At 50.3% G+C, this 17,916-nt stretch overlaps 1 protein-coding gene across 1 annotated transcript in view; it reads left to right on the forward strand.

The window, feature by feature from the left end:
- Positions 1–17,509, forward strand: part of LOC119093570 (uncharacterized) — a gene marked incomplete in the record, with an annotated part of 86,059 nt that extends 68,550 nt beyond the window's left edge. The window contains 6 exon segments of the mRNA XM_037216538.1: positions 1,589–1,747; positions 7,864–8,021; positions 8,535–8,665; positions 13,271–13,453; positions 16,186–16,290; positions 16,914–17,509. Of these exon segments, the coding sequence (XP_037072433.1) occupies positions 1,589–1,747; positions 7,864–8,021; positions 8,535–8,665; positions 13,271–13,453; positions 16,186–16,290; positions 16,914–17,327 (1,150 nt within the window).
- Positions 17,510–17,916: the final 407 nt, after the last annotated feature.

The raw sequence follows: 17,916 nt of genomic DNA on the forward strand, positions 1-17,916 counted from the left end.
AGATCGATGATTATCGGCATAAGATCTCTGGACTCATGGTGCCGAAAACTAGGGCCTCAAGGTTTTCCTTTCTTTTTTTAGTGCGAGGGGACCAGCGTGCGTACTCAAACACATATGCTATTAAACTTCTATGGCTCAGCCCAACTAATGAATGAATGAATGGCAAATCGTGTTGGGGTAACGTAACCAAATTAAGTGACAGATCCCATCGTTCAGCTCAACTTGCATGAGCACCAACTTTGATGATACTGCCCTAGCCCTCCATACGTCACATGCTTCTTCTGCATTCTGTAAAATGCACGCATCTCAGCAAAACATTTGGAACAAGGTGTTCAAATTGATACTAGCAGCAGTTTCTTCACACTATGACCTTTTCTGTTTCGTTTAAGTAGTCTTTAATTCTATCTCATGTGTGTGCTGCGTCTCACCTCAACGCATCCACGTATTCTGAGCATCATGTTTCCTTTGGATTGGTCCTTAAACCTGTTATGTGAGGCAGTCGTTTGGGAAGAGGCGCTACAGGGCACAAACAAACAGTGTTGCTCTATTCATCATTCGATGCTGCACGTTTGTTTACCAAGCTTTCTAAGTTAACACAGCACTCGGCAGCACGCGCCGATTACAGGTCCACTGAGGTGGATAAGCTTCAAATTGCACACAGTGGTTCTGAATTGAGTTAAGAGCACCTCGTTTTGAGCTAAAACGGTGCTTTCTCACAGGCAAAGTTCACCAACCGTGTGCCGTAGATAAGCAGCTGGCTACACAGCACCACAGGCCACTTGCAGCCCTAAGGTCAACGGTTCCAGTCACGCTGGCCCTTTGACTCCAGAACATCATCCCTCGATGAATGCATCCAGTTTTGCCTCGTCGCTCCGCTGTGCTGACGGCCAGCATTTGTCAGTCCGCGAGTTCGCGCCCCGCGCTTGCCTGCGCCGCTCTCCGCGCCGTGTCCAGTCTGCGTCTGTGTCTGCGTCTGTGTCACTGTCCAATCTGTGTCTGCGTCTGTGTCGCTGTCCAGTATGTGTCTGCGTCTGTGTCTCTGTCCAGTCTGTGTCTGCGTCTGTGTCACTGTTCGGTCTGTGTCTGCGTCCGTGTCATTGTCCGGTCTGCGTCTGCGTCTGTGTCACTGCCCAGTCTGTGTCTGCGTCTGTGTCGCTGCCCAGTCTGTGTCTGCGTCGGGGTCTGTGTCACTGTCCAGTCTGCGTCTGTCTCTGTGCCTTTGTCCAGTCTGTGTCTGCGTCTGTGTCACTGCCCAGTCCGTGTCTGCGTCTTTGTCACTGTACAGTCTGTGTCAGTGTGAAGTCTGTGTCACTGTGCAATCTGTCACTGCCCAGTCTGTGTCTGCGTCTGTGTTACTGTCCAGTTTGTGTCACCGTGCAGTCTGTGTCAATGTGAAGTCTGTCTCCTGTGCAGTTTGTCACTGTCCAGTCTGTGTCTGTGTCAGTGGCACCGTTCAGTCTGTGTCTGTGTCTGTGTTCTGTCCATTCCATGTCACTGTTCAGTCTGTGTCTGCGTCTGTGTTACTGTCCATTCCGTGTCACTGTCCAGTCTGTGCCTGTGTCGCTGACACGTTTCTCTGTGCGGACAGCGTGTTCCAGGAGATGTTGTACGGCTTCTCGACCGGGTTCGGCTCACCCCAGGTGTCAGTAGCCGATATCCTAGCGCGCGCCGTGCCCACCCTGCATAGTCCCTCGCACAAGCCCAAGAGCTCCAACTTCCTGCAGGTGCCGGACATCGAGTCACCCCGGTAGGTCGGCGTTGCAACGTGACATGGAGCTCCCACGGAATGGTAGAGTCGCGACTTTGAATCCTCAGAGAATGATCGAGACGTGGCGTTGAGTCAAAAAGGAATGATCGAGACGTGGCGTTGAGCCATAAAGGAATGATCGACACCTGACATTGAGTCACAAAGGAATAATTGAGACGTGTCGAGTCATAATGCAATGATGGACACGTGATCGGGTTGAGCCGCCGTCGGGTCATTAAGGCGTGGCAGCGAGTCGCCCAGAGTGCCGCCATCGATTTATATCGAGTGTTATGGGACACCTCCGGTGCGAGGCTAAACCGCCCGCCAGTTCTGGGAGGCAGGACCGCTTGTTGTCGTTTTTTGCCTGGTGACATCTTCTGCAGCCTTGTCGAGCTGGATCTCCATTTTCTTTTCGGCAATTTATTAAAATTACAGCACCAAATCACATGCTGGTTTCTGTTGATGGAACGCAAGGTTCCATTGGTCTGGGTGCACAAGAGGAATGTGACAAGCAACAGTAAGGACATTGTCAAGTTATCATGCTGTGATCTTTGGAGAAAAGTTCACCCAAGAGAACGTCACTTTGTCCACGGACAGACATTCAAACTAGTTGGTCTGCTTTGCATCATAATGACAATAATAAGTTCAGAATGATCTTGAAAATACCAGCACGGCTGCTTTGATAGCATTCTCAAGTGTTTGACGTGCTTTTTTGTAGAGGTTACTAATTGTTTGTTAAGCTAGTTGTTTGAGAGAGATCTTGCCGAATGGAAGCTTACTCTTCTATTGCAGCAATACTGCTCAAACGGGTGACCTCAAGATGATGCAGTCCACCAATGTTTCTTATGAGCACTGCCTGTCAAATGCGCTTAGGTGCCATGAAGAAACAGCCAACCTGCGCGTAAAGCCGTCAATATTAGGGGAGCATAACACATCTTACACACGCCGTCACCCGTTAAGCAGACCTCCCTGGCTCTTCTAACAGTCAAAAGACGGCTCGCTCGCTCCGACCGGTCTACCTGCATCCGGGCTGGACGGAAGGATCGATTAATGGAACGATAGACCGACAATGCCTGGAGCGTGCCCACGTGAAAGGAAGTGATTTGCGCGGCATGGTGCAGTGCCCGAGGCTCTTGGATCATGATTAGGTCTTCATAGAAGTTTTCTGCTCTGACTTAATGCGCGCCCACATCCGCTCCGGGGGCGCACATCCAGCCACTGAGTGCCTAATGCCCCCTCCCCCGTACCCCCAATCAGGATTACCTGGACAGACGCAGAGCCCTCAGTAAGGTATAACCTGGCTGGTTGCCACGATACCACTGGTAAAACATGACGCTCGTTGACGCGCTGCGTATTGAGGGGGGAGCACGGTCAAAGCAGCATACTCTCCAAGCAGCGAGGGCAGTTATTTCTGAATTTGAACTGCAGGTTCCCAGGCAACGGAAAAAGTTCATGTGAACTTTAGCCAAAGGTTTCCAGTCAGTGGGATGAGTTCTTGTCGTGCACTACCGGTATAACCGTTGAAGAGGGACTGCTCTTAACGGTCATGTTCCATATCTGAAGATAGTGAGGCAAGCATGGGATAGGATGAAATCCACTCACTTTTAACTGCTGGTTTGTTTTTAATTGCAAACGACTTCTCTGCACAACAAAATTTCGCTATTTGGTAAGCATGTTCCTAAATACGCCATATTATGAATACGTCACGAAGTGTCTTATGACGTCATAGTCGCTGCCGGATTGGCCATGTCAGAATTGCTTCCGTAGTGGTCAGGCTAACCCACCTATAGTACTTCAACTTGCCGATGCGGTGGGGTGTTCGCTGGTGCTTGTTTGCCTGAAACAGAATGCCGCTAAGTCCTTGTGTTTTCGCCTTTCCCATTGCGTTCTTGTGCGTTTTTCCGTGATTTCATATTTTTCACTGGCATTAATGTATTCGACTACGGCACTCTTTTACGTTTTGTTTTATTTTCAGTCTTTTTTCTGCCATAATTAATAATACTGTCCCATTTTCCTGTATTCTGAAGAATAAAACGCCATTTGTGTTTGAACACGCACTCAACACAGCAAATTGGCTAAAAGTCAAGACATGTCCGTTGATATCACGAATCGTGCGGGCGTACGCCAGGCATGAACAATTCAATAACCACATTTTGTTTACCTTGGGCACTGCATGGCCATTGAGGTGGTGATATTATCATGACGTCTCTATAGCATCATGCATGCTTCGGTGACCGGTGAAATAGTTTGAACGAAATAGTTTGCACAAGTTTGCGGGTGTCAATTTCAGAACAGTAGCGCTTTAGGTCTTACCTAGGGTTTGGCTGTTAAATGCATTGAAAGAACTTCAAAATGTCTTATCTCAGTTAAAAACCCCATACAAATGTGAAACACTACCTGGATGGGGGTTTTATTTATATGTCATGTATGGCCCTGAAATAGAGGTATTTTGCCATAGGAGTGAGCGTTTGATTTAGTTCGCATTTAGACATTAGTTGAGTAATTGGCTTTAGTATCTAATGGATTTGGAACTATTTAACTCGCTATAAATATCGTCATTCACCCCACGCAATGTATACAGGCACCGCGTCTTTACCTATGTCCGCCTACATGTAATCAATTTGCGTCTCCTAGCACGTTTGTCACCTGCAGCTGGTTTTTCTTCTGTTATTAACTTTCCAGGATTTACGTTCAAACGTTGCAGCCTTGTATGTATTGACTAACGTGACTACCGTTCAATGCATTGATCGCCAAAGAGGAACACCCTCCCAACAGCTGAAGATCCTATGCGGAATGAGGCTGTTGCTGGTCGGCTTCGAGACCAAACTTTGCCCGTTTGCTCATTTAATATGTTACTTAATATAAGATCACTTTTTCTACCCCTCACCCATAGACAGGTGACCATAAGTGCTCGTCTCTGTCCACCGCGGCGCATAAAACCGTACGTTGACATCCAAATTCGGAACAAAAAATTCCAAAGCCTTGGCATTCCCTGCTGGAAAGCGGGGAAATGCTAAGCATGTGCTAATAGAGCTGGCAAAAGAAAAAAACTGCAGGCTCTTTCCAATTACGGCAGCTGAGCTGGCCGTCTTTGCCGTCTGCTGTCTGCCGTCTATGCCGTCTTTTTTCTCGGAGACATTGGCGAAGCGCTCTGGCTGCTGTGCCTATTTAGTCTAGTTCTGCGTCGTTACCGTAATCACGCCAGATTTCCGCTGCAATGCAGATACACTGAAAGATGACAGTTATTACGAAACACACTCAGCTTGGCATCCGTGGCCGATGCAGGACTTCAAACAAGCGGTTTTCCGCCGTTTCGAGGATATGCTCCTTCATCAATTGTGTAGTTTTGTCACTTTAACTATTAGGCGCCACCTTATCCATCCATGTACGCAAGAGGATCGCCTCTTTCTAGTTTTGCACACAATTGGTTTGGTATGCAGTTTCTTGGGGTTTAACTAATTGTGCACCCATGATCGTTAAAAGGCCCGTCATCAGTAGCAACTGTTGCATGAATTCATAACTGTGCTGATTATTGGGATTGTACGCAATACCGAGATAAACCAGACATACGAAAGGTCCTCGTGCTGCGTCATTTGAGACCTGATCTTTGATGACACGAACCTGGCTAAAGGTATACTAACCAGGAGCAAGTGCGCTGGCACCGAAATTCACACAGATAGTAAGCTCTTCCTGGGTTTTTGGTGGAATTTTCTTCCCCATGTTATTCGTCTCGCACGCATTTGTGATGCGGCAGAAACTGACAACGTTGAAGAAAAGGTGCTGACCGCGGCGGCTGGTTCACATGGCCAAATGTAATGCCAATACAGCCCTCTCTGGGGCCTTTTGAAGCCAGTTTTCGCGGGAAAATGTCGTTATCATTGTGATCTCTCCGTTTGAAGTACAGCTGGAGCGGAAAAGCCTCGTGCATTTCCTTTTCTTTAGCGACCCGCCTCCTCCTAAAAGGCAATTTTTGAACGTAGAGGAAAATAATTTTCACATGATGTTTTGCCATCTTAAAGTCCACGGTGTGGAAATCCAGGTTGAACCTGTGTCGGAAATGTACACGCCAGAAAAGCATAATGCTTCAGATTGAGCGTTGGGGCCTAGCATTCCTATGTGGACGTCCGCATATCACTACCACTTTTACAAAACAGTCGAGAAGTGACTTTCCTACGTGCCTCGTACGGCCCAAGAAAGGCGCGTTTGCAATGCGATGCTCTAGCATTGTAGAGTAGACCTCTCAGTCGGCCGTCGGCTATGCCAGTCAGGTCAGGATTCATCAACACTGAGCGGAGTTTGACCCAATATATCTAGTCCCATACTGCTTCTCTCTCTCTCTCTCTCTCTCTCTCTCTCTCTCTCTCTCTCTCTCTCTCTCTCTCTCTCTCTCTCTCTCTCTCTCTCTCTCTCTCTCTCTCTCTCTCTCTCTCTCTTCTCTCTCTCTCTCTCTCTCTCTCTCTCTCTCTCTCTCTCTCTCTCTCTCTCTCTCTCTCTCTCTCTCTCTCTCTCTCTCTCTCTCTCTCTCTCTCTCCTCTCTCTCTCTCTCTCTCTCTCTCTCTCTCTCTCTCTCTCTCTCTCTCTCTCTCTCTCTCTCTCTCTCTCTCTCTCTCTCTCTCTCTCTCTCTCTCTCTCTCTCTCTCTCTCTCTCTCTCTCTCTCTCTCTCTCTCTCTCTCTCTCTCTCTCTCTCTCTCTCTCTCTCCTCTCTCTCTCTCTCTCTCTCTCTCTCTCTCTCTCTCTCTCTCTCTCTCTCTCTCTCTCTCTCTCTCTCTCTCTCTCTCTCTCTCTCTCTCTCTCTCTCTCTCTCTCTCTCTCTCTCTCTCTCTCTCTCTCTCTCTCTCTCTCTCTCTCTCTCTCTCTCTCTCTCTCTCTCTCTCTCTCTCTCTCTCTCTCTCTCTCTCTCCCTCTCTCTCTCTCTCTCCCTCTCTCTCTCTCCCCTCTCACTCTCTCACACTCTTGCTCTGCTCACGCTCTCGACGGCTGTGCCAGAGAGGTGCAGTGGAGGCGCGCTCCCGGGCAGAGCGGCCGCACCGCGGCGCTGTCCTTCAGCCATCCCGTGCGGGGTGGCGAGCTGGCGGTCGGACGGCGCGGGGCTGTTGCCGGGCACCCCGTGGCGCCGCCGGCCTTTCATTGTAGCGCGTGCGTTCGCTGCTCTTTTGTCTCTGCCGACCACACACAGAGACCCGCTATTTCCGGACTGCGATCGGTCTGTTGTTTCAGCCACGCCGCGGAACACAGGCGCCTTCGTCCTCGTGTTGGGCGCCGCAGGCAGGCGGATCTGTTGATCCGCTGTCGCAGCAGGTGTAGCTGGTCTGCTGGCGCGCCATCTGCTGGGATGGCGCGTCGACCCGACGGCGCGTCTTACCGGCGGCAGACGCCCGGGCTTGGTGGTCGATTGGCGGCGTTTAGAGCTTAGTTATGTGCCATTGAACATATTTCAGAGCGTTGCTTCGAATGAGCTCCTTCCCCTACAGACGTAAAACCTCCTTCGCGTGGTCCGTAGGACGCGCGAACGGAACGAAATTGCGTGGCCGTCTTAGATGCGAATGACGCCAGTTGTGGAAGCCAGGCCACATCCAGACTTGCGCCAGACTTTGAATGAGTCGTCACCAACTCTACAACCCGGAAGATTTGTGCGGAGTGATAGTTTGATATGTTGATTTGAAAAAAACGAGTGCGAGTCGGAATCAGAGTGAGTTGTTCATGATGCTACAATCATCAATGGGTCTACTTAAATATACGGGTTCTTCAGGACTTGCTAATCCTGATGGCTATGCATGAGAAAAAAATTTGAAACACTACCACAAACAAAATATAACTGTTTTCCTATTGCACTAGTAACGTTATCGCACTCTGAGCACAATTTTGCTAACAATACCTCATGTAAGGTTTTTGTATCCCACACAATTGGTTATTTTCAGAGCTTTAAGCTGAAGGAAAGGAACTTAACATGGGACAATTCAGCCGCGAAATGAGGCCGTTATTGTCACATCCCTTGTGATATGAATTCAAGGAAACTAACCTTCACGTTCACCAATTACCTAATCCTTCAGGCGCAGATGTTCGTAAGCCGCACCGATGTCCGATTGTGACGTTCGCCCCCGCTGTGTCCGCGCAGGCCGAAGAGCGTGCCGAACTCACCGATGGTGATCAGAGCGTTCAGCCGTCTGGGCAGCATCACCGCCGGCTGGGGGCGCACCAGCAAGAAGCCGCCCGAGGCGAGCCGACTGACCACCGACGATCGCAAGAAGTGGTCCAGCAGTCAGGACTGTTCCGGTCAGTGCTCACTCCGCTTTCCTGACGGCGGCAGGCGCCTGCTTTCGACGTTGCTAGTGAATGGGATGCGCGTCATTCTCATTTCGGCGGCAGCAGTATCGTCGCGGCGTGGGACCGTGGCGCTGCTGATTGGCAAGGACCGATGGCAACGTTGCCCTGCTCTGCCCCGTGGTTGAGTAGAGTTGTAATGGTCTAATGGTCCTCCTGAAATTATAGAGAAGCCAACTTAACTGTATTCCGGCACATGGCCAGGTGGAGGGGGGGGGGGCACACACGCTTCCCTTCCCAATACATTTACACTAGATACGGGGCATTTTCGCACGAATGCGGTCTAACTCGCAGAATTTCGGCAAAAATTGCCATTTTCCTGTCCCTGAGGACAAGTTTTCTTACGTGACTGGCTGTGTCGATTCAGCAGCGGACCGTGGGCGGTCGCGGCTTGGCCGGGCCGCGGCAGTCTGCGCTCCACAGTCAGGTCCCCTGCCTTTATACGGCTGACCTTCCTGCCAGCAGACAAACACAAGGTGGAGCGTCCGAGCAGCGCCCAGCAGCAGCACCAGCAGCAGCAGCAGCTGGCCGTCCCGCGGCTCTCCGTCTGCGCTGACGAGCAGAAGGTGGACCGCTCCAAACTCTGTCAGAGTGAGGTAAGCGGCCGTGGCGCGCGGGAGAGGTGGGGGCAGGGGCAGTTCCAGGGCAGAGACGGTGCGTGGGAGAGGTGAGGACAGGGGCAGGGGCAGGGCCAGGGGCAAGGCCAGGGCCAGGGCCAGGGCCAGGGCCAGGGCCAGGGCCAGGGCCAGGGCCAGGGCCAGGACAGGGCAAGGGGCAAGGGCAGGGGTACGGGTAGGAGCAAAGGCAAGGGCTTGGAAGGGCCATGGGTTGGACTCTCAGGCTAACACGGGCCCCACTGGTCGGCGTTGGTGGTCTCTGGACAAAGATTGCGATGAAGCAGCTACCGGGGCTGACACAAGGGGCACACGCTCGGGTGGGGCGGGGGAGGGGGGAGGGCTAAGAAGGAACGCCCCCCCCCCGAAGTTTTTCAAAATGGTTTTCCGTAAGCGCAGCGTAGCAGCGTCACAATTGCATAGCTGCAAGCAATCAAGCAGTGGATATTTTCCTGGAAAAACTAGATGTACTTTGTAAAGGTGCTGGCTTACGGCAGTCCAAAGAAAGGGCGTGGCTGTTAGCGAAGGCCACTTTTAGGGAGTCCTGTAACAGTGGAGGATAAGACAAAGCCATAATCTCTGAGATGGTTTTCTAGACAATGAACCGACTGAATTCAGAAACACAACAAATCCCATTCACCTAGGGTCAAGTATGAAGGTCAGATCGAAGTCAGAACTAATGTGTTTTTTTACTCGCGGCCTTGCTTTATGGTGTAGTGTGTGGTACTCATTTCGAATTGCTTTATGACAGAGACCGAAAAGATATGCTCTATGGACTTTTGAAGGTCAGAGTAGGCTACTGACCTAAAATGACCCAGCTAACATTCTGTTTTTAGTGACATGCCACCTACCGTAATCCCTGGCGCTGAATTGAATGGAAAAGTAGCAGCAATCGCATAGGCTTTAGTCACCCTGACCTTAAGTCCACGTAAATTCACTGGTCTTGAACGAACATCAGTGATATTTTGCTTAGAGCGGGTATCTAGACTAGCGACGGTTGTATGAGGAGGTCTGCGGGCACTTTGGACATTAACCTGGAGTTCGACCTTGTTTGACCCTATTTGAATCCATAGTCATGACTGATGAGCTTTAAATGTTGACACAAGTGAATTCAACTGCAGGTCAATCCACCCTTTGAATTTGATGTGTTTAGCTAGCTTAGTTTCCGAGATTTCAGGGGCTCAACTTGACCCCCAGTCGAGCGAAGAATATTCAACCGGCCACCCGGGCGCGTGTTAAAGCGCATTTTACGTTACGATGCAGTGCCTGCGTGGCTGTGTGTAATGGGTGGTGAACTGCCAATCAAAGATAATATGGGTTCCCCTTTGTAAGTGAACTGATTGTATTTCATGTGAAGTGCACGCATGTGTTCAGCATACGGTGTTGCTGATAAAGGTGCGGCTTGAACCTATCGTTGTCATGGGGTGCCACTAGCCCAGGATAACACATACTGACTAGAACAAAGTTCAGTACAAAAAACTGCAATATTTAACTAAAAATACTTTTGACGTGTAATGTAGGCTGGATTTCCATTTTGTACTGAATATTTGGCATTTGGCAACTGAGGGTAGCGTGGCGCTGATGAACAATACTAAACAAAATTGAATTGTAAGGAATGTTTTGCCCAGATTTTTTTGCTAGAAACACGCAAGGAGTTGTACACCACGTAGCACTAACAGCATACTTGGGCTGATGGCAACAACTTAGTATATCCCATAGGGCACCGGTAAGAAGTTCTGTGACGCCTTGGCTTCGAGCACATAACCAGTCGACTGTGGATCCGCCGCCATCGATTGAACATGCCGTAAAAGTCGAAAAGTGAACGGTGCAGCGGGTGCGAAAACTTTGACCCGGTGCGCCGTGGGAGTTTGGTTTCTCTAGACAAAAATTGGCAATGGGTCGGCTCAGGGCAATTCAACAACCTTTCGTTTGGTGCCTGGCTCACCGAAATTGTCTCCATAGAATTCGATTCGCAGTCTGTGAAAAGCAAGCCTTTAGCACGTAAGTCCTATGGTTAAGTAGGAAAAGTACACAGTAGAGCAGTTGTGCTACCTACGAATTTCGGTGGGGTTACCACTAGCCAGCATGGTCAAGTATGCCACCAAAGCTGCCTACCCAGATGCAGCGTTGCACATAAAGGCATATGCAGTTACCTTTTATCGGTACAGATGTGCAAGGTGCCAGAACCGCGAACCGTGTGTTGCGTTGACTTCACGGCTCACTTATCTCCTGGGGTCGCCGGCGACATAATCACACGTGTGTCGCGTGGCGGGTCAGCGAATGACACTCAGTCGAAGGCCTTCGGGTTCACGACATCGCGGTCCAGACGTCTGACCATTTATGCCCTTCGATATTTTGTTATTATATCCATGGATCTGCGAGCAAATGAGTCGTGCTCGCCTGTGACAAACATCATTCGTGAAGAACATTACTTTGTATTAGATTGGTGTTCTCTACAGGAGTGGAATATAGGGGAAGAATAAAAGTCAATTAAGGGTGAAACTTTTTGCGCTAATTTAAAACACACTGTAGAGCTAGATATCTTACAGAGGAATTTTTAGGTTCTGAAAATTAGGGACATATTTCAGAACAACGAAGAATCGTGTAACTGTCCAGCATGCCGTTACAGATCTTCGTTGCCCAAGCATCGCTAATCATGACATGTTATATTGGCAGACAGTACAGAATTTGAAGCGCCACAATGTCGAGGTGAGGATCATCCAAGTGAGGATGAAAACGGTCAGATGCGTTCTCTTCGAATCCAACCGGGGCCGATTCACACGAAACCGATAGTTTAGACTGCAAGTGCTTAGTTCAAGGGCCTCTCCAGCGCCAATATCGGCTCTTATCTTTTTGCCGATTTGTGCACGGCGGCATGAGTGCATGCCGGAGTTTGAAAAGTTGCAAAATTAAATAACTTTCTCTCGCTTCGGAATTTACCAACGTCTTGGAGGACATTTCAGATCAGCTACGTGGGCCCGTGCTAGCGCCAGTCCAGAATCTGGAGGCAGCAGCTTTCGTTCCAATTGCATGACTTCAGACGCTGGTCAAGGTTTCTTAGAAGTTTCGTATTTATCGAACCCAAAAGTTAGGGGTTTAAAAAGTTTACTGGTTTTACGTGCGTCATACGGGAAACGCGGTTGTGGAGTGCCTTGCAGGCAAAGTGTTCTGGTCAGCTGGAAAGTATGCTTACAAAACATAAACTAAACCACCTGTTGGCTCATCATGCGACTGTGGTCCGTCTATGCTCGATCCTGTCTAATGCGTTTTAAATCTCTGTTTCTATGACGTTGTAATTCCAGCATCCCACAGTCGGCGGTGCTAGGCCTAAACCCATTTAAAAATGGCAAGATTTGCTACAGGCTGCATGCTTGCTTATTTAAACCCCATAGTTTTGGTGCTGGTCCTTGCCAGGCGGTAAAGTTCTCATATAGACCTGTGATGTTTTTTTCTTCTTTTTGAACACCATAACATATATAAATCCAGATTGGCGCGGGCGGAAGTGTCGACATGCATACAGCTTATATTCAAATAAAAAGCTCTTCATTTCATAGGGTTCTGGCGGTGATCTTTTGTCAAAGGCATGCCGGTCGCACTTTCCCTTCAATCACAGCGAGTCTGGCAGGATGCTGGGTTCTAAAGGACTTTTCCTCCAATGATTGGCTGTATTTTATTGTATGACATGATTAGGTGATGCCGAAAAAATGGAGTTAGCCATCATAGTCAATCATCTCTGGTCAGATACGCACAACAGGTCAAATACGCTCAACAAATACGCATGTAGTAATATTTACCTTTTATGTCCTCGTTTGGCATTTTGTAGGGCACATTAGGTCGATTGATGCTGTCTGAACAAAGTGCTGTGAGGTTTCGTTTATTTTGCTGTCGTCCATGTTGTCATAAGCCGTTCAATTCTTGCGGCAATATTGACGTACTGAGAATATAAAATGTACCGCTGCTGCTTATGGTATTCTGCGGGGAGTTATTGTATAAGGTCAGCATTATGTAACTCAATCTGGCTTAATGTTGGGAGAAGCTCTTTATCGTGAAAGATGCGCTGTGACATTCTGGCATATGCAGCAAAACGTTTTCGATCAAGAACCTGCCTAACAAACCTCAAACTTCATGCAATTAAAACATGCCAAACGAGCGTTGATTTAAGAATGTCAAACTTGGATTATTGCGGTATTCCACTGCAAAGATGGCAATTGTGAAGATTGATAGCAAGAAAAGTTGCTTTTGATTTCTCCTGGTATCGCCACAAAAGGTTGTCATTAACCAAGCACCACCAATTCGACGAAAAACAGTTTTTGTGAGGCTTTGCAGGGAATGCTAGTAAAGTGCGATATACCAAAGTGGTCTAGGCGCACAAACGTCACACTCAGAAACGGAAGTAAATATCGAGCCTGTTCTGATCAGCATATTACCAGAACATTCACAAAGTGCGAATATTGAGCTCACAGAATTCGATCCCTCACTGAACCGGCGACCTTGGCTGCACTGGCTGAGTGGAACTCCGCCCCCGGACCACTCGCGCTCATGCGGCCCGCACGCACCAGCGTCAGCAGCTCGCGCCGCTCCTTTCAGTTCACCATCATCGAGTTCGAGGCGGACACGTTCCGCGTGCTGCTGGACTACCTGCACCACGGCTCGTGCCCTCTGACCTGCACCAACGTGCCGGGACTGATCTGCGCCGCCGAGCACTACGACCTGCCAGAGCTGCTGCAGGCCTGCTTCCACCACGCCAAACAGTTTCTGCGAGTACAGGTGGTGAGTGTGCGGGACGGGCTGGATTACATAAAGCCAGGGGGTGGCTAGGGGTGCGGGTGGTGAATGGAGGCGCGGGAGTTCTCCGAAGTGGAGGTGTGGGAGCTCTCCGAAGTGGAGGTGTGAGGGCTCTCCGAAGTGGTGAGTGCGGGAGTGAGAGCTCTCCGAAGATTTGGAGAGAAATTAACGTCCTTCAATCGTTTTTTGGCGTGTAACACTGCATGAGTCCAGCTCAAATTTTTACTGAGTTCAAGTGGCAAATACTAGGTTTTATTGAAGTTTCGGGGAGTACCATTGCTTGCCCCCACCCCATCCCCACCCCCACCCCTCGGTGCTCTCACTCTTGATGGTGAATGTGTGGTGTTGCAACGAGTGTTCATGCAGCATCATGTGCAATATTGTATTGTTTTCTCAAATCCTTTATTGTGAGCTCTCGTGCCCTGTCAGAACACTGGAGGGGATTCTGTTTGCTACTCTGCTTCGCGTAGCAGTAAACTACCATTGCAGTATTCTGCAACTTTGTGAAAACATTTTGAAATATTTAGTTTGGCACTCTTTTGCCCTGTGTGGACAATAAATGAGGCTCTAGGACTCTACCCTGTTTTTTTTCAACTAAAAACAGCCTCAGCAAAAATTCTGAAATCTGCAATAATTCTTCATTTTTTCCTTGAGAGCTTTGTGCTTGGCAAGTGCAACGGCGGTGGTTCTGGATTGCATCGTTTTACTGAAAAACGCCTTGGCAACATTCTGCAAACTTCGCAAACGTTTTACAACTTTTTTCTAAAGCTTTTCTCCTTTACGAGAGCATACGGGTGGTTCTAGGTCACGTCTCTGCTTCGGTTGTCTGTAAGCCAGGTTTGCAAAATTATACAACCTCTGCAACACTTGTGAAAATTTATCGGCAGCATAGCAACGTCGAGAGAATGCCTTCAGCATCCACCCCAGAAAGATGACTGGAAAAACCTCAAACTTGCGCAAACTGTTGCAGGCGCTTCCATTGCAACGCTGCGAGCGCTTGTGATGGGTCTTCTTCGACCGTGTGAAACAATTTGCTGCGAGTTCGGGGATGATAGTCGGTGCGGGGGGGCTTTCACTGGCCGGGTATTGTGTCTCGAGTTGGTGGAGAGCTACTCGTTTAAGTGAGATTAATCGCCCTATGTTGTAGCAGCATTCAAATGGATGGAAAGAGTTTCTTTCATCTGCTTACGTCTGATGTGCAAACTCCTGAAATCTGTCGTAAAGAGGACGCACGTTGGCATTACTCATACTCCCGAAGAATCGCTTTCGGTGATGAGCTCGGCGATGATAAAATGCTTTTTGCGCAGCTTTTGCTAAATGCCAGCACCGAGTGTTAAGAATGAGTTCCAACCTATCCGCTACATACGTTGCGAAAGTAGCATTGCAGCAGTATTTAGTCATATTCCAATAGCCAGTGGCTTGGTACATGTGCTTCCGTTTATTTGCGTTGCTGTCTGCTAGTAAGCAATCATTGGGACGAACAGCCTTACCAGGGTGCTAACCTGGTGCCGAAGACGCCTATATTGCAGTCGCTCAGCCCAGCTAGCGAATTGCTTAGCACCTGACACTATTCACGTATTCTGCGGGACAAAGCGGCACGCAGCGGGCGCCGCTGTAACGAGGACACCAGACGTTTCTGGCTTTTCTGCCGGCGGGAACAATGTGCCAGACAGCAGCGGCAGGTGTGGATCTACCGCACGCTCAGTGAACAGAGTCAATTCAACAGAGCGGCTTTACTTGTCTGCCTCAGAGTTTGCCGGGTACTGTGTACAACGGGTTACGTAATGGTCTGCAGGCGGGCTCCAGTTCCAGTGGGCGCTGTCCTTTGGGAGCCTCTGGAACTGGGGTCATGTGGTTTGGACATTTTAGTCATATGTGAGCGACCCAGTGTCGAACTCTTATTCCCAGATTACGAGATTTACATCCTGAATACTGTGAAACAGTTGGAAAGTACTGATGCATCAACAATCCAGCTTCTGGCAGCACGATTGGAAAGACCTTTAACTTGTCATACTTCCGTCTTCCACTGAACTCGGAGCCGTTCACCCCCAGACAAAGTGCGTGGATGCCCGGATCTGTAACATCTGGCGAATGTCATGATCGAGAGGGATTATGGGACGAAATAATTGCAACGAACGACCGAACTGAATATCAGTTAATGGTCTGTAATAGGTAGGGGGACAGATTACGTTGTGCAGCATGATTATGGAAAATTCTCAGGTAACACCCAGCGTAATTTTGCACATTTCGCGCACAACGTATTCGGAGTTAACTTTGGCATCCAAGTTCGAATATAAACATGCCATTTCATTAAAAAGCCGCAACATGCTTGGTATTTCCACCTTTGACGCCACCTCCCCTCACGTGCATCTGTTTCATGTTCCGCAAGCGATGTTCAGGCGACCAAGAGGTCGGCGACAAGATCTTTTTCGCTCGCTTTTTGCTCCTTTTTTATCGCTCCTTTTTGCATGATCCGTTTACGGCGCGTAAGTGATTGAGTATGCATGGGCTATCGATATTAACAGCCACTACTCAACGCTACCAAGTCGGTGGTCTTTATTCATGCTGGTAGACTTGATTTCCGCAAATGGCAAGACGAAATATTCAGAGGATGATCAGGCGAGGCACTACGAACATTCCGAGCTGGCGTGCACCGTACGCTGCTGGCCGCCCGCGTCATGCGACGCCGCAGTCTCCATCGATTCGTTCGGTTCCAGGTATGCGCCATGCTCAGTGCCCTGGAGAACTACTACTGGAGGTACACGTCGGCGTCAGAGCTGGTCAACATGATACTCGCCTTCATCGAGACCAGAGCTGCGCAGGTGACACGCCTTATCATTATCGCCATAGTGACCCACCAGACCTTCATCTCGTGTATTTTCGCCAGAAGCCATTGCCTCTGGTTGAAAGCTGACACCGTTGTAGCATATCCATGTCGTATTCCTCGAAATGCGTTGTCTGTTCACTCAGCGTAGCCTAACCCAACAAACCGGCCTGTTTTGCCTATAGAATGCGCTCAGAATTGCGTGGGTGTCGGCAGCGCCAGTTCGGGCGGCACCCAGATGGAGGACGTGACACGTAGATGGAGTTGCGCCTATTTCCAATCGCCGACAATCCCGGGCCATCTGTGCATCACGTGGGGAACAGACGCACTCCTAATGCTATTCCAGACCGCCCAGATGACCGAGTGTGACTTGCCCGTGGTGATTTGTGCTGACGAGCCGGCCGGCCGTGGTCAGCCACGGCGGGGAACCGCGCCGACGTCAGGCGAGCGTGGGCCCCTTTGAACACCATTTGCATGGATGAAGGCCGCATCAGTCGCCGGAATATGATTGGATTTAGCTGGCGTGGGCCGTGGTAATGTGATGCGGCTGTGACGTCAGAGACAGCGGTCACGTGGCGGTCTGTCGTAGCGCCGTGTGACCCCCGCCCGTCCCGCCAGCAGGTGTTCCAGTCGGGCGACTTCCTCGGCCTCTCGGAGTCCATGGTGCAGATGATCATGTCGCGCAACCTGGAGACGCCCGAGATTCGCAAGTTCGAGGTGATGCTGCAGTGGACCAAGCACAAGGTGCGCACCAAAGCGCCGAGCCGCGTGGACGCGCGCATCGAGTTCAAGTGCACGATGGAACGGCTGACGCGCGACCTCAAGCTGTACCGCATCTCGCCGCAGGAGCTCATCAAGATCGTGCTGCCCAGTAAGGCCATCAAGAACGAGCGCATCCTGGAGACGCTCATGTTCCAGGCCAACTCGGGCATGTACCGCATCCAGGACAGCTACCTGGAGGCGTGCCAGCAGAAGATGAGTCGTCAGGACTCCAAGTTCAGCAGCGAGTGGGGATCTTTCGACAACGGTTTGTAGCGGGCCTTGTCGGCCGCGCAGGTCGTCATACGCTTACGGACAGACAACTGGATGTAGTCCTGATCGTATTTTTCGTAGGGTGTGCGTGCGGCTGAGGGGCGCTGCTTTTGATGTGGTGGGAGCGGCTGTCTGCGCCGCGCGCCGGCGGTTGGCCTTCCGATGCCAGCCGACCCTCCGCCGCGGCGGGGTGCTCAGCGAGGTGCGACCCGGCCTGCGGCGAGGGCTGGCCCGCTGCCGGCGGTGGGCCCCTGCCGCCGCCCGGGCCGGCGCGCCACGCAAGCTCAGTGGTCTTATGTGCACACGGCGGCTTGGTTCTGTGAGCGGCCGGCCACCCGAGGCCTTCGTTTCGTTTTGGTGTACGATTGCGTTGCCGGTATGGTTTTTCGATCACGACATGTGTTTGTTTGCGCGGTCGACCGTGTGTTCTTCCGCGACGGTCTCGTGACGATTCCGCGCGTCTCATTGCCGCCGGCGTGCCGCGCGGCCACGTGAGCACTGGCCAGGCTGTGCCACGCTTTGCTTACCCGTTTGTGCGGCGTGTCCCGCTCGTTTCGCCTCTCGTTTGATGTGGCGCGTGACTCTCGTGCCA

The sequence above is a fragment of the Pollicipes pollicipes genome, unplaced genomic scaffold (genome assembly GCF_011947565.3).
Source record: "Pollicipes pollicipes isolate AB1234 unplaced genomic scaffold, Ppol_2.1 Scaffold_4002;HRSCAF=4701_pilon_pilon_pilon, whole genome shotgun sequence".
NCBI lineage: Eukaryota > Metazoa > Arthropoda > Thecostraca > Pollicipedomorpha > Pollicipedidae > Pollicipes > Pollicipes pollicipes.